Here is a 25937-nt window from a genome sequence, read left to right on the forward strand (position 1 = left end):
GAACACTTACAAAAGAATATCCCCTTTAAAAAATGAGATTGATATATGGTACTTGATGTAGTAATAGATGGAAATTAACGAGCATGCTTTGGTATTTGCTAGCTTCCTAATGGCGAGAGGCTCTGTGCTGTATCTTGGACAGACATTGGTCTGATTATGTTTTGCTGTTTATTAACCTAGTAACTGGGGAGGTTACTTAACACCTAGTTTTCTTACTTATAAACTGAGAATATTTTAGTAACTACCATAGAGATTGTTACAGAGATTAAATGAGAAAATGCTTGTTAAGCACTCAGCACAGGGCCAATAAAAACCCTAATAAATGTTAACTACCTTTATTATTCTCTTTCATTTAGCTCTTATGTATCTGTCTTTCATACTATCTTAGGAGCTCTGAGTTGTCAAAGGCTTTATCTTAATTTTCTTTGTATTATCCCAGCATGTAGTTTATTGTCTACAAATTCAGTAAGTGTATATTAAGTGAATATAAATGGATGGATTTTTTAAATCTAGTTTTATCTGTTTTTTGTACCCAGGTTGAAGATTCATTTTAGAACATTTAGTTCTTGTAAAGATTGTATTTCCTAAGCAGTTGCAAAATTCACTCACAAGAATAAGACTGATTAACAGATATTGTTTTTAGTAGTTTTTATTGTTTAGGTCAGTTTATTAATTCAGCCTATAGAAGAGGCCTTTCTTTTCAGTGTATAAAATGACTTTATGAAATGCATTTCATGAAACAGTGAGTCATGTGGAAAAATTTTAATTTTTTTACAAGATACAATTTTTTAAGGTTTCTCCCAATTACGTAAAAAAAAAAAAAATGAATGTTTATTTTAGAAACCTTATGAAACAAAAGCATAGAGGAGAGAGCCACTTCCCAAAATCAAACCTTGTTGCTTGGAATCCTAAAATATTTACATGCAAATATTTGAATTCCTATTATGTCCTAGGCAGTTTTTAGTGCTGGGGACATAGCCGTGAACAGAACAGAGTCTGCTAGTAGTTTGGTGCCAGTATGTGTGTGTGTCTGCACATATGCAGGTACATCTGCATTTATTATTATTATTTTTTAAATTTTTTTAATGTTTATTTATTTTTGAGACAGAGAGAGAGAGAGAGCATGAACGGGGGAGGGTCAGAGAGAGAGGGAGACACAGAATCCAAAACAAACTCCAGGCTCTGAGCGGTCAGCACAGAGCCTGACGCGGGGCTCTAACTCATGGACCGTGAGATCATGACCTGAGCCGAAGTCGGCCGCTTAACCGACTGAGCCACCCAGGCGCCCCAAGGTACATCTGCATTTAAAAGAAAACCTGAAAATGATTTAATTATGTGTGCATTAGGTTGTGTTCTGCCCTTTTTTCTTTTAGCAATATTGCTCACTTGTTTCATGTCAGTGAGTTTTCTACAGTGTGATTTTTAGTGGCTACTTGATAATCTCATGAAGAGATATTCCATACTTAATTAATATAGGTTGAGACATTTAATTTACTTCTAAATTTTGGCATAATTTACAACAAATACACACTTTTTGTTTCCATTTATCTAAGATCAGTCGTAGTTGATTTACTTCTTACCATTTCCTCTTGAAACATAGTTTTGTACAGAAGAGAGAGTAAACCTCTGTGTTCCCGTCACTCAGTTTGAACATTTTTTAACATCTGGCCAATCTTGCATAATTTATATTTCCGTACACACACCCTATCCTTTAATAATTTGAAATAATCTCAGGTATCATATCATAGCATTCTTAACTATTTCACTATGCATCTCTAAAAGATAAGAATATTAAACAATATATTACCATAATACCATTATCTGAGGTATAATTTTAATTGTACCTTATTCTTGAAATGATAAAATATTGAGGGGAATTTGTAGAAAACTGAGACTAGTCTATCTAGAATGATTCCCCCACCTTCCCATTGAAGGTGTAGAAAACTTTGTATTGGGATCTTGGAAAAAATATTAACAGAAATTCTTACATTGAACAGGAAACACAAAAGTGAGATAAATAAGCTTATGGATGGGGGCAAGGTTGAAATGGGCGTATAAATATTCGGTTACTAGAGAAATTGGTATAGCTAAAAAAAAAAAAATAAAGTCTGGGGCGCCTGGGTGGCGCAGTCGGTTAAGCGTCCGACTTCAGCCAGGTCACGATCTCGCGGTCCGTGAGTTCGAGCCCCGCGTCGGGCTCTGGGCTGATGGCTCAGAGCCTGGAGCCTGTTTCCGATTCTGTGTCTCCCTCTCTCTCTGCCCCTCCCCCGTTCATGCTCTGTCTCTCTCTGTCCCAAAAATAAATAAACGTTGAAAAAAAAAAAAAAAAAAAGAATTCTAATGTTTGAAAACACTGTGAGAGAAGACTCTTTTTCTTCATGGTATTAGCAATGTCAGTATAATAGATGATGTTTTCTCCTGCTTTATGAGATGCAAAGTCAAGTGGCAGGAAAGCCGGATTATATTAGCCACTTACTTGCTTTTTGTTTTTTTAAACTAAAACACTTGACAATTTTATTTTCACATTTCATAATACAAATGAAAATTGCTTTTTTTTTTTTTTTGGTCCCTCTGCTCCCCTATAAAAACTATTCTCTCTTTGATAGGAAGGGGGAGCAAGCCTTCCCTGTCATGCTGCTGGAAAACACCCAGAATCACAGCACCATGATCTCTTGGTGAAGTAGAACAAGTAATATAAGATGGGTATAAAGAGGTTCCTGTCTCTCCTTACCTGTCTGGTTGAGTCATTCCTGGCTGAGTGGGCACCATGATGGGACGGTGGGAAGTCATCAGTGGGGGCCCAGGCGTCACTGGCATGTGGCCTCTGGTGCGCCACCTCATTCTAGGAGGTCCCGCTGGCATTGTCCCAGGAGTAAGATGGCCCATCATTGGCATCATGGAAGGGCCCCCATGTGGGGTGAGGAGGGCCCAGGAGACTGTGGGATCATTGCCCCTGCAGGAGGAGGAACAGAGAATGGAGTAGGAGCTATCCTCTCTTGTTGAAATACATGGTTGTTTTCTCGATCAGGTTCTGAACCTGCTCTTCTATCCATTCCTGATGGTAGTCTCTCACATTCTCTTTGTGTTTCCTACTGCTGCGGTGCGTCTTTTTCTCAGATGGAGATTTGTGGGTGAGGTATGTGTTGCAGCGGTCACAATAAAACTTAGGTCTGTTACTTTGCAGCCTGGTGGCCGCTCCGTCCCACACCACCTGGAAAGGACTGCCACTTACTTGTTTTAAAAAGACAATTCTGGGATATGTCTGCTTAAGTATGCAATAAACCCTATCTATCACGTTCCATGAGAGAAATATCTTGTCGGTGATTTGTTCTTCACAGAATTCCCCAGCACCTGGGAGGGCGTATGTTCTAAAGACACTCATTAAGAATTTTTTTGGATATCTGATTAAATACATGTAATTATAATGAAATTCTGAGGTGTTAAAAACCATATGTCAAGTATAGAAGAAATTACACTCATGACGTTGTGTTTACTGAGGCAATAAAATAGGAAAATGTGTTTATGTGTGTGTGCGTGTGTATATTTTAATTTTTTTTTAATGTTTATTTTTGAGAGACAGAGAGAGACAGAGCTTGAGCAGAGGAGGGGCAGAGAGAGAGCGAGATAGAGAATCTGAAGCAGGCTCCAGGCTCCGTGTCGTTAGCACAGAGCCTGACGTGGGGCTCGAACCCACAAACTGCGAGATCATGACCTGAGCCAAAGTTGGATGCTCAACCAACTGGGCCACCCAGGCACCCCAATGTGTATATATATTTTAAATTGGCTTTTAATTATGAGTTTTTTTTAAAGTAGGCTTCACCCTAGGTGTGAGGCTTGAACTCATGACCCTGGGTGACTGAGCCACCCAGCCGACCCTAAGTATGAGTTTTTTAAGCTGTAAGGGTTTTCAAAGCAGACAATATAAAAGTTATTTAAAATTAAACCATAATTGAAATGGTTCGTTTTCATTTAAAACAGCAGAAAGGGAAAGAGGAAATAAAGACAAACGACATAAACCAGGAATTGTTTATGAAAATAAATCATGTGTTTTCACTTGACAGACACCCTAGAGACCTTTTTGCTTAAGTTACATTAGTGACATTTCACTTATTCAACATGTTGAGAAAATGAGACCCGTGGACTAATAGAAAATTCTCATTGAGTTAATTAAATTACTGGATACGTTTTAGAGGACCTATGACTTGTTTGTTTAAAGTGAGCCAGATTATGAGCCTGCTTTGAAGAAAACTTTCATAACTTCTGAAGAAGTATGTTGTGGTTAGATTACCTTTTGGTTTAGTATTAAAGAGATTTGTTAGTATAAGGCTGTCTCCCTCACTGTATCATGTGCATGGCTCACTTGAGCTACTGATGCTTGCTTAGCCATGAAGGACACGAAGCACCCTTGCTTTCTGAGGTATAATAGTGAATATTTTTGAAAATTTAAGAGACTGACTTCTCTTTCTGGTAGGGATATAGTCTTTGGTTCATGGTATCTACTTTGCTCTTTTCCCCTGCTCATTAGCCCCTTCCTATTTTTCTTTCTTTCTTACCTGGTCCATATCTTCAGCTGTTCTTTTGCCCCTATCTTTAACTCCTTTGTCTCATTGTTCTTATGTGGCATGTGTCTGGCAGAATGTCAGATTTCGCTGTTTGCTTCCTCCTTGCCTGCTTTAAGACCTGTGAGCAATGGGGCGTCTGGGTGGCTCAGTTGGTTAAGTGTCCGACTTTTGCTCAGGTCATGATCTCACAGTTCGTGAGTTCGAACCCCACATCAGGCTGTCTGCTGTCAGTACAGAGTTCGCTTCGGATCCTGTCTCTCTCTCTCTCTGCCCCTCCCCTGCTCACGCACTCTCTCTCTCTCTCTCTCTCTCTCTCTCAAAAAAAAAAAAAAAAAAAACTTGTGAGCAGTGCTGAAGAAAATATGAAACTTCAAAGATTGCCATTTTAAATTGATGGTCTCTAACAAGGCCTCAGCAAGGCCTCAACAAGGCCTGTAGTGCTATCTAGTAATCCTGTTAAACTTCATGAGATTTTTTTGTTTTGTTTTGGTTCTCCACTCTGGCTATTTCAAATATAGTTTTATATTCTCAAATCTCAGACTTTAACTTCCTCACTCACAGCAGATGAATATCCCTCTGACTTCCTAAAGCAAATAGAAGTCAGTATACGAGAGCTCCCTTAACTTTCTACTATTTACTGTTTAAGTCTGCCTATCATATCCTCCTATTATGAGAGAGGTGTCTGCAACCCTTTGAGGTTAAAGCAGTCCCATCCACATGTGCTTTCCATCTCATTCTTCCACCCTTTTCAGGGACATGCTTTAGTAGTTATGTCTTGTTCTCACTTGTATTTTCAATTTTCCTTTATTTTACTAATTCATTCAAAATATCATCTACCCTTTTTCAAGCATTTCTAATGGTTTTTGTTTGTTTGTTTGGCTTTATGTTCCTTCTCAAACTCATGTCTCCAGTCACTTATCCTTTCCAGAAACTTCCAAGTGGACTGCGATCCATAATTGTTGTCTCTACCTCTTCACTTTATTCTGTTGTCTCAAAGCATTGCAGTTTGGTTTCTGCCTTTACCACTCCACTAAATTGCTCTTGCTGTAATCACCAATAATTTCCTTACAACTTTTTTGGGGAAATGTTATAGAGATATAATTTGCATAGAATAAGGTTCACTCTTTTAGTTTGGCTTTTTTTGGGTTCAGCAATAGTCATTTTGAGATTTGTTCAAGATCTTGAATGTAGTATTTGTTAGGTTTTATTATTATTATTATTATTGTTATGAGTATTATTCCAGTGTATGGATTTACCATAGTTTGTTTATTCATCTGCTAGTTGATGGACATTTGGAATTTTTTTAAAAGTAGGTTTTATGCCCTGCTTGGAGCCCAGTGTGGGGCTTGAACTCACGACCCTGAGATCAAGCCCTGAGCTGAGATCAAGAGTTAGGACACTTAACTGAGCCACTCAGGCACCTCTGGAATTTTTTTTTTCTTCCAGTTTTTGATTTTGAATAAGGCCGCTATGAGTTTTTGTGTACAAGTCTTTGGTGGACATAGGTTCTTAAATACCTAGGAGTAGAATTGCTGGTTTGTGTAAGTGTGTGCCTAAAAGTTTATAACAACTGCTAACCTGTTTTTTGAATTGACTAATTTTTCATTTCCAATATCAATGTATGAGAGAGATCCTCTTGTTCCATATCCCTATTAATACTTGTTATTGTCTTTATAATATTAGCCATTTTTGTGGTTGGTATTATTTTATTGTAGTTTTATTTTTCATTTCCCTCATGACTCAATGTGCTTATTAGCCATTTGTATATTTTTTGTGAAATGTTTGCACGTATTTTTTTGCCATTTTTATCTTTGGGTTTTTGTCGTACTATTGATAAAAATTCTTTATATATTAGAGTACAATTCCTGTATCACATTTTTTTTCCCCCAGAGCCACTTCTAGGTAATTTTATATCAGTGTTTGTATGTGTGTGTTTGTGTCTTGGATTCAAGTGAAAATAGTACATCACCCCCAAAAGCAAGGAAAGCGATCCTTTGTCAAAAGATGAAATAGTCAGCCAAACCAAAATCAGAGATGATTCAGATGTTGGAACTGTCATACAGGGACTTTGAAATTACAGTGATTGCTATGTTAAAAGTATCTGGTGAAAGGTGGACAACACCAGTGAAGAGTCAGGAGAATTCACCAGAGCAATGGAAATTATTGGGGAAAAAAAGGTAAATAAAGATACTAGAAATAAAAGACACGAAATAAAGAACTTAAATTGGTTGATAGTATTGTTTGTCTTGTATATCCTTACTGATATTTTGGTAAACTTATTGTGTAAATTACTGAGAGAGGAGTGTCAAAATCTCCAGTGATTATTATTTTGGATTTGTACTTTTCTCCTTTCAATTCTTTCAGTTTTTGTTCCATGGTTTTATAGCTATGTTTCAGGGTGTTTACATGTGTAGGGTTCTGTCTTCTTGATAAATTGATCCTTTTGTCATTATGAAATATCCTTCTTTATCTCTGGTGGCATTAATTTCTCTGCAGTCTTCTTTGCCTGATAATTAATACAGCCACTTTAGCTTTGTTTTGATTAGTTTCTCATGGTATGTATTTTCCATCCTTTTATTTAATGTCTTTGTGTGAGTTTTTTTGTAGATAGAATGTAGTTGGATCTTGCCCTTTTAATCCAGTCTCACAATCTCTCTTTTAATTGGAGTGATTTGACTCCATATATATTTAATGTAACTAACCAATAGAATTTTGTTAACTGCATTTTTCTCCAGTTTTTTTTTCCTTAATAGTTGCTCAAGGGATTATAGTATGTATCTTTATTATAATCAATTTTGGGTTGACTTAATTCTGGTAAAATATAGCAAGTTTGCTTCAATATAGCTCCATTTCTTTCCCCTTTGTTTTATTATGTGTAGTGTGTGTGTGTGTGTGTGTGTGTGTGTGTGTGTGTGTATAATACCTCAGAATGTTACTTCAATAATACAATACTATAATTATTGATTCAAACAGTCTTTTGTTTTTTAAGATAAATTGATCTTTTATGTTTATGCAAATATTTACCATTTCCTTTAATCCAGAAGTTCTTTTATTATTTCTTGTAGAGAAGCTCTCCTAGCAAGAGATTCTTTCAATTTTTGTTTATCTAGGGATGTCCTTATTTCCCCTTCATTTTTGGAAGAGGAATTTGTTGGATTTAGAATTCTTTCAGCACTTTGAGTGTTTCCTTTCACTGTATTCTGACTGGCATGGTTTCTGATGAGAAGTCAGCTGTTACTCATATTCTTCTTGTTCTGCTGTTCATGATGAGTCATTTTCAGTTGTCTTTTGGCAGTTTGACTACGGTGTGTCTAGCTGTGGATCTTTTTGTGTTTATCCTACTTGGGATTTGGCAGTTTGACTACGGTGTGTCTAGCTGTGGATCTTTTTGTGTTTATCCTACTTGGGATTTGTTTACCTCTTGGATGTGTACATTAATGCTTTTTAAACCTTAATTTTTCAAATTTGGGAAGTTTTCAGCTACTGTTTTTTCAAATAATTGTTTCTGCCCCTTAGTCTCTCTTTTCTCCTGAGACTCCCATTACATGTGTATTGCTATGTTGTATGTATCACCAGTCTCTGAGACTCTATTTCTTCATCTTCTCTCTCTCTTTTATTCAGCTATCTGAAAGTCTATTGATTCTTTCATCTTTTTTTTTTGATTCTTTCATCTTTTATCTCAGATATGCTGTTGAGTTCTTCTAGTATATTTTTTATGAAAGATTTATTTTTCAAGTCTAAATTTTACATTTGTATTAGTTTCTATTTGTCTATTGAGATTCTCTGTTGAGTCATTTTCAAGATATTTTTCTTTAATTTCTTAACACAGATTCATCTTTTTAAGTATATCTAAAATAACCAATTTGAAACCTTTTTCGTATATATTCAATATCTAGGTCGACTGTAAATCATTTTTCTTCTTCTTTTTTAAAAATTTTAAAAATTTTATTTATTTTTGACAGAGAGACAGAGTGTAAGTGGAGGAGGGGCAGAGAGAGAGGGAGACACGGAATCTGAAGCAGGCTCCAGGCTCTGATCTGTCACCACAGAGCCCGAAGTGGGGCCCGAACTCATGAACTGCTTGATCACTACTTGATCTGAAGTCTGACGCTTAACTGACTGAGCCACCCAGGCACCCCTGTAAATCATTTTCTATGACTGTTTTCTTTTCTGTTGATTGCTCTATTGACTGCTTCCTGAGTATGCTTTCCTGTTTCTTTGTATGTTTTATAATCTTTTTGTTGTTGTTGTTGTTTTGTTTAAAACTAGACTTTTAAAATAATACACTGTAGACACTCTAGTTTCTCTCCTTTTTCCTCCAGTTTTTTTTTTCTTTTTATACCTCCTTGGAGTTAAACTGTGGCATTTATCTTCTTGCAGTATTTGGCTATTAATGCCTCTGCTCATTTTTTAATTTTTTATTTTCTAGCCAGGATTATTTGAAATTGCCTCTTTTCTACATAACTTAGTGATCAGCCAGTGATTTGGGCAGAGGTTGTGCTTAAACACCTTGAACCTTTATGCCTTCTACTCTCTGCTGATATAGCTGTGTATATATTGGGGGAGAGCATTCAAAGCTGTAGCTAGTTTTCAAGTCTTTTTTGGCTTTTACTTTTCATGGGTTTTTGTTGGGTCTCCTATGCTTGTGTGCATATTTTTCTAGTCAGCCATGATATATGGAGAACTCATCTCACCCTTTCATTTTCAGATTCTTCCTGTTAAATTTCTGACTAGTTTGTTGTTTACCCAAGCTTGAATGTCAAAGCTGTGGGTTTGACAATTTGTTTATTATTAGGCTTACCATCTTTAGTTGACAAAACTGCCAGTTTTTGATTCATGTCCCAAATTGAGCCCATTTTTTTCTGGCAGCAAAGTTGTTACTTTTCATAGTCAACCTTGTCCTAGTAAAACTATAGTTCTTGTACTGATGGAATTGGTGGACAGGTGATGGTAACAGCCCTAGGCTGGAAGGCCACACAGCCTTTCTGTTGTTACTCAAAGCCATTGCAAGGTTTTAAGAATAAATGCTTTTCAATATGTTGGCTGCTTTTGTTTCAATTTTTTGAGTCATAAACTGGTTGATTTTGACAACTTGTTCAGTGTTTTTGTTTGAGGAGCATATGTCAGCTTCTTCACACTATCATAGCCAAAAGTAGGGGGATTTCCTGATATATTTTAGTTTAAATCTGCAGTCTTTCCATTTTTTTCTGTTTGTCTCTATCTGTTCTTTTTTCCTTCCCTACCCTGCCCCCCTGCCCTGCCCCATCCCCAACTCATGCATTTTTGGATAGAGTAATTTTTATTCCATTTTATCTCCACTATTGATGAATTAGTGGTACCTCATTGCTTTCCTTTTTTTTTTTTTTTAATTTTTTAATGTTTACTTTTGAGAGACAGAGCATGAACAGGGGAGGGTCAGAGAGAGAGGGAGACCCAGAATCTGAAACAGGCTCCAGGCTCTGAGCTGTCAGCACAGAGCCCAATGTGGGGCCCAAACTCACGAACCATGAGATCACGACCTGAGCTGAAGTCTGACGCCTAACTGACTGAGCCACCCAGGCGCCCCTCGTTGCTTTCTATTTTTAGTGATTCCTCGAAGGTTTACAATATGAATCTTTAATTTATCAAAAATCTTTCTTCAAATACTTAAAAAATTTTTTTTTAATGTTTATTTAAGAGACAGAAACAGAGCACGAGTGGGGGAAGGACAGAGAGAGAAGGAGACACAGAATCCTAAGTAGGCTCCAGGCTCTGAGCTGTCAGCACAGAGAGCCCGGTGCAGGGCTCGAACTCACGAAGAGCAAGATCATGACCTGAGTTGAAGTCGGACGCTTAACCGACTGAGCCACCCAGGCGCTCCTTTCTTCAAATACTTTTATACCACTTCACACATCATGTGAGGCCCTTGTAAGAGTACATATCTTTTTCATCTCTCTTCCTTTGTGCTGCTTTGTACTATATTTTACTTGTACATATGTTACTTAACCCCATGTTAGTCATTATTTTTGGTTTAAACAGTTTTGTTTTAAATAAATGAAAAAATGGAGAAGTTTTTCTTTTTTTCTGTTTTTCTAAGTCACTAAGACCTTGTGTTTATTTTTTGTTTGTTTAGTTTAGATGTTTATTTTGAGGGAGAGAGCATGCACATGCATGTAGGGGAGGAACACATAAAGAGACAGAATCCCAAGCAGACTCCCTTCTGTCAGCATAGAGCCTGATGTGGGGCTTGCACTCATGAACCATGAGATCATGACCTGAGCTGAAACTGAGAGTGTGATGCTCAACCAATTGAACCACTCAAGTGCCCCATAAGGCCTCTTTTTTAAAGCTGTGGTAAAACAAACAAACAAACAAACAAACACCCAAAACATTAAATTTATTATCTTAAGAAATTTTTAAGTTCGGTAGTATTAAGTATATTCATAATGTTGTTCAACAGATATCTGGAACTTTGCTACCTTGCAACACTGCGACTCTGTACGCACTAAACATGAATTCTACTTCCTCTTTACCCCCAGCTCTTGGCAACCACCTTTCCACTTTTGTTTTTATAATTTTGACTGATATGTCATGTGAGTGGAATTATGCAGTATTTGTCCTTTTGTGACTGGCTTATTTCACTTAATGTGATGTCCTCAAGGTTCATCCATGTTGTAGGCTTCATTCTTTTTTTTTTTTCTTAATGTTTATTTATTTTGAGAGAGAGAGAGAGAGAGAGAGAAAGAGAGAGCAAGTGGGGGAGGGGCAGAGAGAGAGAGAGAATCCCAAGCAGGCTGTGCACTATTAGTGTGGAGCCCAACGTGGGGCTCAGACTCATGAACTGAACTGTGAGATCATGACCTGAGCTGAAATCAAGAGTCCAGCACTTAACTGACTGAGCCATCCAGATGCTCCAGGACAGTTTCCATTCTTTGAAAGTTGCATACTATTCCATTGTATGCCTATACCATATTTTGGTTGTCTTTTCATCTGTTGATGGACATTTGGTTGTTTCCACCTCTTGGCTATTTAGAATAATGCTGTAAACATGGGGTACACAGATATTTCTTTAAGATGCTGCTTTGAGTTCTTTTGTATATGTACCCAGAAATGGGATCAACGGATTATATTGTAGTTCTATTTTTAATTTTTTGAGGAATCTTCATATTGTTTTCCATAATGGCTGCACCACTTTACATTCCCACCAACAGTGCACAAGAGTTCCAATTTCTTCACATCCTCATTATTGTTATTTTATGCTATTTTTAATGGTTTTAGTTCGAGTGTTTTTATAATGAAAGGATATTGAATTTTGCTAAATACTTCCTCTGCATCACTGGAGATGATCGTGTGATTTTTGCACTTAATTTTAAACAAATGATTGCATTTCATTTGTTGAACCATTATTACATTACAGGTGTAAATTCCACTTGTTCGTGGTGTATAATTCTTTTAATGTGCTGTGAATTTGGTTTGCTAGTATTTTGTTGAGGATTTTTGTATCAGTATTTAAGGATATTGGTCTGTAGTTTTCATGCTGTATCTTTATGTGGTTTTGGTTCATAGTAATGCTGGCCTTTCAGAATAAATTTGGAAGTGTTCTTTACTCTTTAGTTTTTTGGAAGAGTTTGAGGAGTGTTGGTGTTAATTCTTCCTTAGATGTTTGATAGAATTCTCCAGTGAAGCCCTTTAGTCCTGGGCTTTTCTTTGTTGAGAGATTTTTTATTACTCCTTCAATCTCCTTAGTATTTACACGTCTACTGAGAATATTTATTTTTTCAGGATTCAGTCTTGATAGATTGTGTATTTCTAAGAATTTAACCATTTCTTCTACGTTATCTGATTTGTTGGTGTATAATTATTCGTAGTATTTTCCTATAATTGTTTTTATTTCTGTGAGCATGAGTTTTGATGTCCCCTATTTCATTTCTAATTTTGGTGGTTTGAGTCTTCTCTCTCTCTCTCCCTATCCCTCTCTCTCTCTCTCTTTCTCTCTCTCTCTTTTAAGTCTAGCTTTGTTTGTCTAGGGTTTATTAATTTTGTTGGTCTTTTCAAAAAACAAACTTTGGGTTTTTGTCTTGGTCTGTTTAGGCTGCTACAAATACCACAGACCAGGTAGCTTATACACAACAGATTTGTTTCTCATAGTTCTGGAAGCTTGGAAGTCCAAGATCAAGGTGCCAGAATGGTCACATTCAGGTGAAAACTTGCTTTCTTTTTCATAGTGAGCACCTTTGTGTGTCCTAAAATGGAGGAAGGGATCTGAAGCAGACACAGAGCCTGATGTGGGACTCGAACTGTGAGATTGTGACCTGAGCCTGATTCTGATTATCCTTTGATAATGTTTTGATTACCATTTCAATATTGTTACTACTAATTGGTCTGTTCAGATTTTCTATATGGGAAGTGATAGTTTTTAAAAAAGAGTTCCTTAACATGGTTTACAAAGCTTTTTTAAAATTTGACTTTGCTTACCTGTACATCCTGTTCACTTTTTCTTTATTCATACTGAATTATTTTAGTTCTTCATACATGACATTTCATTCATACTGAATTAACTTTGTTCCATCAAATTCGCCATGCATAATCCTTCTCACCTTTTGTTTCCAGATATCTGCATATGCCATACATATAGATGATTTTTAAAGAAGGCAAAACAAAACAAGAACACATTTCATTATGGCAATGTGGCAGTCAGATAGAGTAGAAAACTAAAACCTCATAAGTGAAGTCAAAATACAATTGAAAATATTTGAAACCTAAACAAAGGCAAGTTTACCTTGTATATAGATAAGAAAAAGACCAAAAAACTTGAAGAGAAATGAACAAAGGAAATGAATAGATGGTCTAGTTTCATAATGATGTTAAAAGATACTCAGTTTCACTCAGAATAAGAGAAATACAAATTAAATCTATTCTGAGTGACACATTTTCAGCTAACATATTGACTGAAACCCAGATATACAGTTAAATACTTTGTTGGTGAAATTGTGGGGGAAGAGTCTCTCTCATGTATTACTGGTAGGATAATAAATTGGTGCAAGCTCCCTGGAGGGCAGTTTGCTAGTATCTATCACTATACGTATATATTTATATAACATACAGTTATAGTAGATAAAACGTAAAATGTAATCAATAACCTTAATAATTGCTATGTAGTTGTTACTATAGTGATTATATTGTATTATTTGTTATCAAATATGATTATGCTTATAGTACATATACTTGTTCAATACATATGCTTCTATATTTTTTTTGTGTGTGTATGTATGTGTATATGTATTCTCTGGATCTTGCAGTTTCACTTCTGGGAATTTATCCTACAGATACACTGGAACATGTGTGAACTGACTTATGTATACATTTATCCAATGCAGTGTTGTTTATAATAGCAAAAGGAAACCTAGATATTCATAAAAAAGTGATTTGTAAGATGCGACATCTTTGCAATAGTGTAGGATGTAAATGTAAAAAAGAATGAATGGGGATGCTTTCTATGTACTTGTGTTGTAGATTCTCCAATATAGGCTACATGTTGTTAAATGAAAACAGCAAAGTTATAACAGTGTGGGTAGAAAGAGTGTGTATAAAATGCTATCTTATGTGTTCAAAAGGGTGAGAAGTAAAAATATATATTCATATTTGTATAAAGATTTCATAAGAAGCTAATAAAAGTAGTCATTTGAGGTGTTCTGGGAAGATTAGGAATAGGGATTGAAACGAGACTATTTGCCTCATGTTTTTTATATTGTTTTATTTTTGAACTATCTGAATAGATTACCTCTTAAAAGTGAAATTAAAAATTTTATAAAAAGTCTTAAAATATTTCTCTCTCTCTTTTTTTCATCAGTAAGCTAAAAAAGCTGAGTGAAGACAGTCTGACTAAGCAGCCTGAAGAAGTTTTTGATGTATTAGAGAAACTTGGAGAAGGGTAAGTACAAAAAATATGAAAGTAGCATTAGGTAATGACAGAAAATTATAAATTACTATATAATATTAATCTTTCACTAGAGTATATTTTATTGAATAGAAGTAGTATAGAGAGAACACACTTCAACATAATAAAGGCCATGTATGACACGCCCATGGCATACATCATACTCAGTGGTGAAAAACTAAAAGCTTTTCTTCTAAGATCAGGTGCAAGACATGGATGAACACTCTCACCACTTTTATTTAACACAGTACAGGAAGTCCTAGCGAGAGCAATTAGGAAAGAAAAAGAAATAAAAATATCCAAATGAAATAGGAAGAGATAAAATTGTTTCTATTTGCACATGACATGATATTATATAGAAGAACTCAGAGTCCACCCAAAATTTGTTAGAATTAATAAAATAATTATAAATGAATTATAATTATATCAGAAAGAAGGAAACACCTACGAAAAATTTAACCAAGGAGGTGAAAGATCTGTTTATTGAAAGCTGTAATACATTGATGAAAGAAATTGAAGACAAAAAGATAATTTTGTGCTCATAGATTGGGAGAATTCATATTGTTAAAATGTTCATACTACCCAAAGCAATCCACAGATTCATTGCAGTCCCTAACAAAACACCAACGGTATTTTTCACAGAAATAGAACAAACTGTTGTACAATTTGTTTGGAACTACAGAAAACCCTGAATAGCTAAAGCAATTATGAGAATAAAGAATTAATCTGGAGGCATCATGCTCCCTGATTTCAAACAATATTACAAAACTGTTGTAATCAGGGGTGCCTTGGTGGCTCTGTTGTTTAAGTGTCCAACTTCGGCTCAGGCCGTGATCTCATGGATTGTGAGTTTGAGCCCTGCATCAGGCTGTCTGCTGTCAGCACAGAGCTTGCTTTGGATCCTCTGTGCCCCTCTCTCTGCCTCTCCCCTGCTTGCATGCTCTGTCTCTCTCAAAAGTAAATAAACATTAAAAAAAACCTGTAGTAATAAAAATATTATGGTATTGGTATAAAAAGTTACATAGTTTAATGAAGCAATATAGAGAACTCAGAAACAAACCCATGCATATATAGTCAGTTAATTTATAACAAAGGAGCCAAGAATATACAATGCGGAAAGGAGAATTTCTTTAATAAATGATGTTGGAAAACTGGACACCCACATGCAAAAGAATGAAACTGGGCTTCTGTCTTATACTCAAAAATCAACTCAAAATGGATTAAAGACTTGAATGTAAAACCTGAAACTTAAACTCCTAGAAGAAAACATGGGCAGTAAACTCCTTGACGTTGGTCTTGACATGACATTTTGGATTTGACACCCAAAAAGGTAACAGAGGCAAAAATGAAACAAGTAAGTGGGACTATGTCAAAATAAAAAAATGTCTGCAGTGGAAGGAAACCATTAATAAAATGAAAAAGCAACTTGTAGAATAGGAGAAATATATTTGCAAGTAATATATCTGAGAAGGGGTTAATATCCAAAACATATAAAGAACTCATACATCTTAATAGCAAAAAAGCCAAACATTTTAATTAAAAAATGGATAGAGGATCTGAATAGATGTTTTTCCAAAGAAGACATCCAGATGGTCAGCAGGTGCAAGAAAAGATGCTCAGCATCATTAATCATCAGGGAAATGTAAATCATAACCACAATGAGCTATCACCTCACACTTGTTAAAATGGCTATTACCAAAAAGACAAGAAATAACAAGTATTGGTGAGAATGTGGAGAACAGGGAACGTTTGTGCCCTGTTGGTGGGAATGAACATTGGTGCAGCCACTATAGAAAACAATATAGAGGTTCTTCAAAATATTAAAAATAGAACTACCATATGATCCAGCAGTCTCTCTTCTGGGTATATGTATGTGAAGGAAGCAAAATCATCATCTTGAAGAGATACCTGCATCTTCATGTTCAATGCACCATTATTTACAACAGCCAAGACATAGAAACAATGTAAGTGTCCCATTGATGGTTGTATGGGTAAAGAAAATATGGTATATACAGATGGGTAAAGAAAATGTGGTACATATGGATGGTCCCCAATTTACCTGGTTTGACTTATGATGGTACAAAAGTGATATGCATTCAGTAGAAACCATATATCAAATTTTGAATTTTGATCTTTTCCTGGGCTAATGATATGTAGTATCATAACCTTTCTTATGTTGGTAGGCGGCAGAAGTAAGCCACAATTCTTATTCAGCCATGCAGTCATGAAGGTAAACAATTAATACACTTATAACCATTTTGTACTCATACCACCATTCTGTTTTTTACTTACAGCGTAGTATTCAACAAATTACATGAGATATTCAACACTTTATTACAAAACGAGCTTTGTGTTAGATGATTTTGCCCAACTGTAGGTTAATGTAAGTGTTCTGAGCACATTTAGGATAGGTTAGGCTAAGCTGTGATGTCTGGTAGGTTAAACATATTAAATGCATTTTCGTCTTAAGATATTTTGAACTTACTATGGATTTATGAGGACATAGCTGCCGTATAAGTCAAGGAAGATTCATATATATAATGGAATATTATTCGGTCATAAAGAGGACATTATGCTAAGTGAAATAAGTCAGAGAGAGAGAAATACTGTATGATCTCACTTATATGTGGAATCTAAAAAGCCAAGCTCATAGAAACAGAGAACAAATTGGTGGTTTCCAGAGAGAGGATAACGGGGAGTGGGAGAAATGGATGAAGGGGGTCAAAAGGTACAAACTTCTAGTTATAAGACAAATAAGTTCCAAGGATGTACATATATATAGCATGGTGATTAGTTAACAATGCTATATTAAAGATTTCAGTGTTGCTAAGAGAGTAGATCTTAAAAGTTCTCGTCATAAGAAAAAACTTTTTTCTGACTCTGTGAGCTGTTAGGTGTCAACTAAACTTGTAATCATTTTGTAGTATATACATACATTAAATCATTATGTTGTACATCTTAAACTACTACAATATTATATATGTCAGATATATCTCAAAAAAAGTGGAAAGGAAAAAAATAGTAGTAATTAAAATTAATATACTTTGTAGCAGTCAATATGAATTTGAAAATACTGGATTGTGCTAAATCTAGTAATTGTGTTTTTCAGAGAAGTAGGATACACACACACACACACGTATACACACACACACATACATACATACATACATATATATATATATATATATATACATACATACATACATATATATATACATACATACATACATATATATATACATACATACATACATACATATATATATATATATAAGAAAGGCAAGAAATGTGCCATAAAGTGACTCACAAGGTTTGTTAATTTGTTCTGTCTGGTGTTCTTATTAATAAGCTTGAAAGATTTTGACTTTGTTAGGCAAGTGAACATAAGACCATCTTTCAGGATGTTGGGACTCATTTTACTTGGGGAAAAATGAGTAATAGATTGTAAATAGAGTGTCTCAGTGAGACAGAGGAATAGTTAATATGATTTAAAATAATAGTAGAGAAATGTTTCAATTTTAGCACATAGGGACATTTAATGAAATGGCAGAGTATAAAAGAACTTTCAAAATGATGAAAGGCATAAAACAATTAAAATGGTGTAAACCAGTGAGAGCAAGGAAAAGGAAATAGAGGAAACAAAAATGTAAAATAATAAGCTAAATGTAAGTTGGAAGGAATAAAATGAAATATATTTTTCACTAAATGTCAGTTATCCCATTAAAAGACAAACTAGTAGGGTCAATTAAAATGCAAAAATCTAGGAATATGCTATTTATAAGAGGCCTGTAGGGTAAAAATATAGGGATAGTTCCTATTAGAGATGCCGATAAGAAAGAGCTAATCCTACAAATAAAAATAAAAAGAAATAGGAGTGGCAATATTTTTATCAGGTAAATTAGTTAAAGTTAAAAGATCTCAAGTGAATAAAGAGGGGTTAATATCCAAATAAAGAATAATGAGGGACTTAAGGTAGTGGCATATAAGACAATTTATATGAAATGTATATGTGTCAGTCACTATGACAGTTAAATTTGTGAAGGAAATCTGTTAGAAATGTCAGGGGAGTCTCATAAAAGTATATTCAGATGGGAGATTTTCATAAATCTCTTGAAGAATTGGACAAGAGTAATAGAAAAAAAGACATAGAGGATCTAAATATTGTAATCAACGAATTTGATTATATTTATAAATATACAGTGTATATCTGCGCTTGTATTACAACATATATTTTGGCATTCTTAAAGATTTTGTATGTCTCACTGTTGATTATAGTTTGTTAAAATTAGAAAGAAATAATTACAATATGATAAAACCCATACTTGTTGGAATTTAGTACACATCGTCTGAGGTAATTTAGAAAATGAAAAAGAGAACAAATCATACCAATATCTGTGGAATCCAGAGAAGCTGTAATTAGGGGAAAACATTTAGTTTTAAATTCCTTCATTACTAACAAAGAAATACCAAAAGAAAAGAACTTAGTGCTTACACAGTGAACTTAGAAAAATAATAAAATGTACACAAAAAATTAGGAAGAAAGAATTCATAAAAGAAAAAGCCGAAATTAATGAAATATAAAATAAAATTTAGAAATTATTAATACAAAAACTATTTCTTAGAGCAGATCAATAAAATAGTTAAACCTCTTCTGACTTTGACTAAAGAAAGAAGAGCAAAATGATAAAAAATTTGGAATAAGAAAGAAGTTACAACCAAAGATAGAGAAACAGTTTGAAGAATTAAGAGGCCACTATATGTTGCTCTAATGACAACTCATTTGAAAATCCAAAAGTAGATGTTTTCATAATGTAAATTCTATAAATTTCATAATAAAATATAAATATATAATAATATAAATTGATCCTCAAAAAAGTTAAAACTTAAATAGATCATTTACCATAGAAAAGATGGAAAGATAGATCTCTGTTAATTAAAAAAGATACCAGCTCATAGCACTGGTATTCACAAGAGCCAAATGTGGAAATGTTTATTAACTGGTAAATGGATAAAATGTGATATATCTGTACAATGGAATATTATTTAGCCATTAAAAGGAATGATGTACTGATACATGCTACAGTAGGATGAACCTTGAAAATATTCTATTTAGTGAAAGAAGCCAGATACAAAAGCCATATATTACATGATTCCATTTATATGAAGAATCCAGAATAGATAAGTCCAGAGACCAGAAAGGAGATTCCAAATGATTTGGTGCTAGACAGAAGTAATGATGATACAACATTGAGAATGCACTAAATGCCACTGAATCGTACACTTAAAAGTGTTGAAAATGGTGTATTTTATGTTATATGCATTTTACTAAAAAAAAAAAAAAAAGCTAAGTCTTTAAAGGGCACATAACTGCAGTTATTTTTATGAAGCCAGCATAATTTTAATATCCAAACTTAAATGTATATAAAAAAAGAAAATTCAGCCTTACTTTGCTACCCATTATGATTTTCATGCCTGCTTTGTCTCTGGTAGAAGGATTTTGCTAGTTCTTTTCACTTCTTTATGGATTCTATCTCTCATTAAAATTAGGGAGCCCATTTCATTGTTGGCATCTCTGTTATCGCTGACCTGCACTATAGAGCTTCCAAGGATGCTAGTAAGGGGAGTATCTCCTGGACCCTCTCAGTGAGCATAGTAGGAGTTCGGTGAACAAGTCAAATATAATATATCCATTCCAGTATCTTATCTACTTGAACCTTTGGTCTCCTTTCTCTAATGTATACTGAGGATCTCTGGCATTTCTCTGTAGGCCACTTTAGAGTCCAAGTTTCAGTTAACTAGCTGAGCACACTGTTGGGAGCATACTCCTAACTGTTTGAGATAACACACTGGGTCTGGAATTTCTGGTCTTGTATCCATATCTGTGAATTCCTTTCTCCCTAGAAATCTTGGAATCTATTCCCACACATATTCTTTAGAATTCTGATAAAAACTGACAATAATCTTCAACTTTTTTGGTATGAAAAAACAAGGTGCTGTTGCATCCGATTTTATATTCATCCCTCTGGTGTCTGGGGATTTGAGTGTAGTTATAGGACTGGAAGCAATGAGAGGTGATGGAGGAGGATCTACATTCCCCTGAAAAGTGACTGCCTCAGGTGAGGTCATTATGGAGTCTTTAGGCGTTGTGAGGCTCCCGTTCTCCCACTGGGGAATAGGGTTGCTTTTGTTGGCAAGGGAGGCTTGGTAGGTTTGGGGGGTTCAAGGTACTCAGATTAATAAATGTCTACTTAAATGTCTCATTACCAACTCACTGGTAATGAGTTAAAAGTCTAACTTTAACAGGATAGACCTGGTGATGTTGTGAATTTAGTTTGCAATGTAATTCAGCTTCTAGCATAGATTGGACCTTGAGTTTTTTTTCAGAAGTCTCAGCCCTGTGCCTATAAGAATTAAAAAATTCTTTTGGGGCATTCAGAAGTTTTCTGGTTCTCAGTCTTGAGCTGGAAATTTAAGCTCTGAGCTTGTCATATTTGTTATGTAACTTTTCCAATGTAGGCCTGTTCTATAGTATATTTCCAATATAGCCTGTTCTATAGTATTTGTACTCTTATTTTCATCGTAATGTTCTAATGGTACAGGTACTCGGTCTTCTAAAGCTTTACTTACTCTTTAGGCAACTAAGGGTAATAATTTAAATAATTGTTTTGCCACTGAATGCCATAGACTGACAATATTCTATTTGTACTTGCATTGAAGTCATTACTGTCTTCAGATCTAAGAAAGAACTAATTCAAGCTTCTTATCTTTAAGATCTTTCCCTTGGAACCACTTCCTATGCCAAAAACTATTGGTAGCAGGGTTTGATCAGGAAAAGAAAAGCTCCTTGATGTACTCTGGTTATAGAGAGTTTATTATAAAATTAGGAGCTCAAATGACTTGTTGAAGGGCCGCAGATACAGAGGTCATCAAATCTGCTAATGAAGGTCAGAGAAGCCAACACTAAACATCTCTGCCTGAAACACTGAAATGAGTGTTTCTTAAAAGCTCACTGGGAATCTACTGGAATCCTTAAGAATCTTTGAGAAGCTTCCCGTCAACTCTCTTATTCTGTAGCAACATGTATTGGTCATCAAAAACTCAGCAGGAAGCCACCGTATATGTCATATTTGTCAGTGCATCTGCTCCAACTACATCTGGAGAATGATGGTTTCTCCTCAACTTTTTGCCGTTCAGATTTCGTGCATATTCTTCTCATTGTCAGACTGTTAACTAGGTTCCATTCAAGGAAAGGAATTCTGGGAAATGTGGTTCCCAGCTTCTCTTTTGCAGTAATGAGACTTTAGAAGAGAGTGATGGTGTTCATTCGCAGTAGATAACCCATCACTGAATTCTGTATTGGCTTTTGAGGGAATATATATATATATATATATATATATGCACACACGCATGTTTATATACATATATATGTATACATATATGATGTTTAAGGGGGGAGGTATATATGTGTGTGTGTGTGTGTGTGTTTATGTGCATAAATTAGGACTTCATACACACAAAGGTGTCTTTGAGTATCAAATTAAATAAATTACTTCGGAAAGCTTAAAGAAAAAGAGGATAGGATAAAATTCATGTTATTAGGGTAGCTGGTTTATCACTTATTTTTCACTTATTTTAAAAGATTATAAATTTGAAAATGATTCTGCATAGCTTTCTAATACTAGGAAACGTGCCATGTCTTCCAATGACTTGCTCTTCTTTCTCCTCTGCAGAAATGATTCAGTGGGACGAGTATGGTCTTTGGAATCATTATATGTTTAAATTCTTTGTTAAATTATATGTTTAAATTCAGTATCTGAGTCTCTGTTCCCTCATTTATAAAATGTTGGTGGTAGTATTTTACCTCACAGTTGAGAGGGTCGAATTCGATAATGCATGTAAAACACTAATCCTAGTACCTGGCTTACTGTAAGAAAAGAAAGTGGTAGCAATGTTTACTTTGTCTTCTAATTCATACCAGAGTACACATGGCTTCCCTCTCTCGTTGTTTTGCACTTTAAAACACATAAATATTTAATTGGCAAAGTTTCAAGGGTTGTAGCAGAGATGATTTTTGGGCAGGGGGCCATTAGATCCTATTACTCCTTTGATTTACCTGTAAGTGTGTGGTCTTGCTCTTGAGGAGGAGGAGGAGCATTTGAGGAGACCTTGGTGTATGACAAAGGGAAAACCAGATTCCTTGCTTCTCTAACTTTGGTAATAATGTAGTCCTCAGCTGAGGGTTTCATTTTGCTTTTATTCGGTCTGAACAGGCATGGGGCTTTGATATTTTGGGGATGATTATGCTTAAGGTAAGATAGGCCTTTTCCCCTAACTTGAGACTTTGGCTGTTTTTGTTCTATATTTCATTCTTTTAATTTTCATTTATATCTTCTTAATGCTGCATTTGTTTGAGTTGACAAACCGTAAGTCTACTTCTTTCATTCATAAGGAAAAAAGCAAATCTTTATATATGAACTTGATGATTTTAGTAGATTTTAAGTATACAATTGAAACATTAAAGCTAAGGTATAATTCACTTTTCTTATTTGTTTACTTTGGGTTATCACCATTAAATAGTGTTTTAAACCAGAAAAAAACTACATGCAAAAACTCACTCATAGTAGACTTTTTCTCTTAATACCTATGATGTTTGAAAGGAAAAAAATAAACGTCTTGGTTTCTTTTAGGTCTTACGGAAGTGTATTTAAAGCAATACATAAGGAATCTGGTCAGGTTGTGGCAATTAAACAAGTACCTGTTGAGTCGGATCTTCAGGAAATAATCAAAGAAATTTCCATAATGCAACAATGTGACAGGTATGAACAGATTTTATTTTTTTATTTACCTTCATTCTGATGAGTTTTGCTAATAATATGTAAGAAAATGTATTCTTTGGACATCTGGTTAGCTTTCTGACTTTCCATCTGAAGTGAGACTAATCCTTCAAGGAAGATAAGGATAGTTTTGTGGTGTTGTCTTTAGGACTTACAGTTCTAAGGGGGAAATAATCTTATAAAGCAACATATGGTGGCAGAAAATACTTAAGCCATTTTCTTATCTTCAGGGCAAATTATGGGTGAAAATTATTTTTTAATGTGAAGGGGGATCATTTAACAGTCTTTATTATATAATTGTTTTTACTAATTAAAAACAGCCATGTTTTATGTAACTCTAATTCATTCAACAGACATTTACTGAGCGTTGCTGGTGGGCCAGCTGCTACTATGCCAGAGTCCAGGAATACCAAAAGAGCTAAACTATTGCTTTTCTTCTTGAGGGGCTAGTGATCTAGTTGGGAAGACAGATACTTACGTAAATAGCTATATAATACAGTACAGTCCCTGTACTCCCTGGTGCATGGGGTGATGTGAGAGCAAGGAGGCAGGGTACCTTAACTCCCAGCCAGGAGTTATGAAGTCTGGCTTGCTGAGGAAGAGTTAATTAAAATTGTGGAGAAATGGAAGGATGAGAGAGAGTAAAGAGAATTATAGGTAGACAGGTGAAAATCAGCTCACTGGTATGTGCTGTTCCGACAAGGTTTAGAATTACCGGAGTGGAAGGCATGAGACAGAGATTGGTGTGAAATGGGATAGGGAAATGGAGCTGACCGTGAAGTGTCTTATGTGCCCTGTTAAGTAGTTTGGTCAGAAACGCAGAGTTTATGAATTAGGACTATGTTTAGCCTATAGTTACTTAGTTGAAGAGGGATTTCATTACTCTCTCTTTACAGTGGTCTCCAGGTAGGGTTGGTGTAGCAGCATAAAGTAACCACAGTCTCGGACTCAGACTTTTTTTCTTATACTGTGCTATCCTTATTACGTGGCTTGTGTCCTCATGCTTATTATCTTGTGGTTCGAAGAGGGCTGCTCTTGCTCCAGCCTTATGTTTATGTTCCAGTAGAAGAAAAAAGGGAAAAGGCAGGAAAGAGCTTTCCCAGAAACCCTCAACTTATGTTTTAATCATCAAAATTGATTGAGCCACACGGTATATTACAGCTGATGACTCAGGAGAATCTGGACACGTTGTCATCTCTAATCCGATCAGGGCCCAATATATTAGTAAAAGGTCTATGAAAAACTTTCTCTTCCAAAAGTGTATAAGGTCCATATATTATAAGCCCTTTGGCTAATGAGGTGACTGAATAATCATAGAAGAACTTTGTTGCTTGAGTCTGTTCAGTTTTGCTTTTCTTTATTGTGTACTACATATTTAGATTATATATATTTTCCATAAAGGCTGTATAACTGGAAATTCAAGTGGTTATAGAAAAAATACATTCCTCAGCTCCCAGATCAAAATATGTAATTCAAAGTTTTCCCACACCTTACTATTAATCTGGTAATTTGATAAGAATATGGTTACCACAGTTTGTTGTAGAAAAGAAAGATTGAGCATAGAATAGTGTTGGGCCCATCAGGGGCTTAATACTTGCATGTTGCTATTACTACTTTATTCTTATGATTAAGTGTAGTTTAGGGACTGCTGTTGTCCTTTAGAGATTTTAACTTGAGTGTGCTCTGGGAAAGGCAGGGTTGCAAATATTACCTATCATACACATCTTCCTCTAATCTTTGTGCATCTTAGGACCAATCTGCTCTTGCTCACATTTCTTTCTCAGCTACCTGTTTGTTTCTTTTGCTTTCAGTTTTCACTCTTCCAACTCATTTTCTACCCTGAAACTGGAGTGATCTTTCTAAAATGCAAATCTAATTAAGCCATTCCTTGTTTAAAACCTTAAATGCTTTCCCATTGCCTGGATAGATCCAACCTCCTAAGCATGGCATATAAAGTCCTTTATAATTGTGCCTGTGCTTCCAGTCTTCTGTCTTACCCGAGTTTCTCTTTTAAGCACACTTTTACTTGCATTCTCTGTCACCTGACTCTTAAATTCTGTGATTTTGGGAGTATGTCTTAGTAAGTGCCCTGGATCTTGCCACACAGTGTTTACTCAAATACGGGAATTACTGATTCTAGTCCGGGCGACTCAACTGGAGAATACCCAGAAGGAACTTCGCATTTAACATTCTTAGACCAAATTTTTAATTATTGCAGAGAAGCCTCTGCAGTTCCTGTTCTGTTAATGGCATCATCACCTACTTAGTCTCCCAATGACAAAATTGAGAGTCATCTTTGTTTCTTTTTCTGATACTTCTGAGGGCACTATCTTATAGATTCTCCTTCTGAGATGTCTTCACTATCTTTATCCTTCTCTTCATTTCCTGAGAGGGACTCATATTACCACACGTTACAATGCCTAGCACTACTGTACTTTTTGTTGAGTGAACGTGAATGGATATGGTATGAATAAGGAATATGGAAGAGTGTTGTAGGTTGAGGGAACCCTAGGGAAATCTGGTCCTTTGTCATTATATATTTTAAACTACTCAGGAGAAAGAAGAGTAAAGAATAAAAGGGGAAAGAAATGTGAATAAAGTTCTAGAAATTTTGTATCATTTTAT

At 35.2% G+C, this 25937-nt stretch overlaps 1 protein-coding gene and 1 pseudogene across 3 annotated transcripts in view; one reads left to right on the forward strand and one right to left on the reverse strand.

Moving 5' to 3' along the window:
- The window catches only part of STK3 (serine/threonine kinase 3), a 285816-nt gene that overhangs the window by 20304 nt on the left and 239575 nt on the right, over positions 1 to 25937 (forward strand). For 2 of the 3 annotated variants that reach the window (XM_045454103.1, XM_045454104.1), the window contains exons 2-3: positions 14392 to 14472; positions 23166 to 23294. In XM_045454103.1, the coding sequence (XP_045310059.1) occupies positions 14392 to 14472; positions 23166 to 23294 (210 nt within the window). Of the gene's footprint in view, positions 1 to 14391; positions 14473 to 22883; positions 22902 to 23165; positions 23295 to 25937 lie in introns of those variants that run through there. The other variant, XM_045454105.1, reaches the window with a different exon arrangement.
- Positions 2647 to 3581, reverse strand: LOC123585691 (annotated as a pseudogene).

This window comes from Leopardus geoffroyi, chromosome C3 (genome assembly GCF_018350155.1).
Source record: "Leopardus geoffroyi isolate Oge1 chromosome C3, O.geoffroyi_Oge1_pat1.0, whole genome shotgun sequence".
Taxonomy (NCBI): Eukaryota; Metazoa; Chordata; class Mammalia; order Carnivora; family Felidae; genus Leopardus; species Leopardus geoffroyi.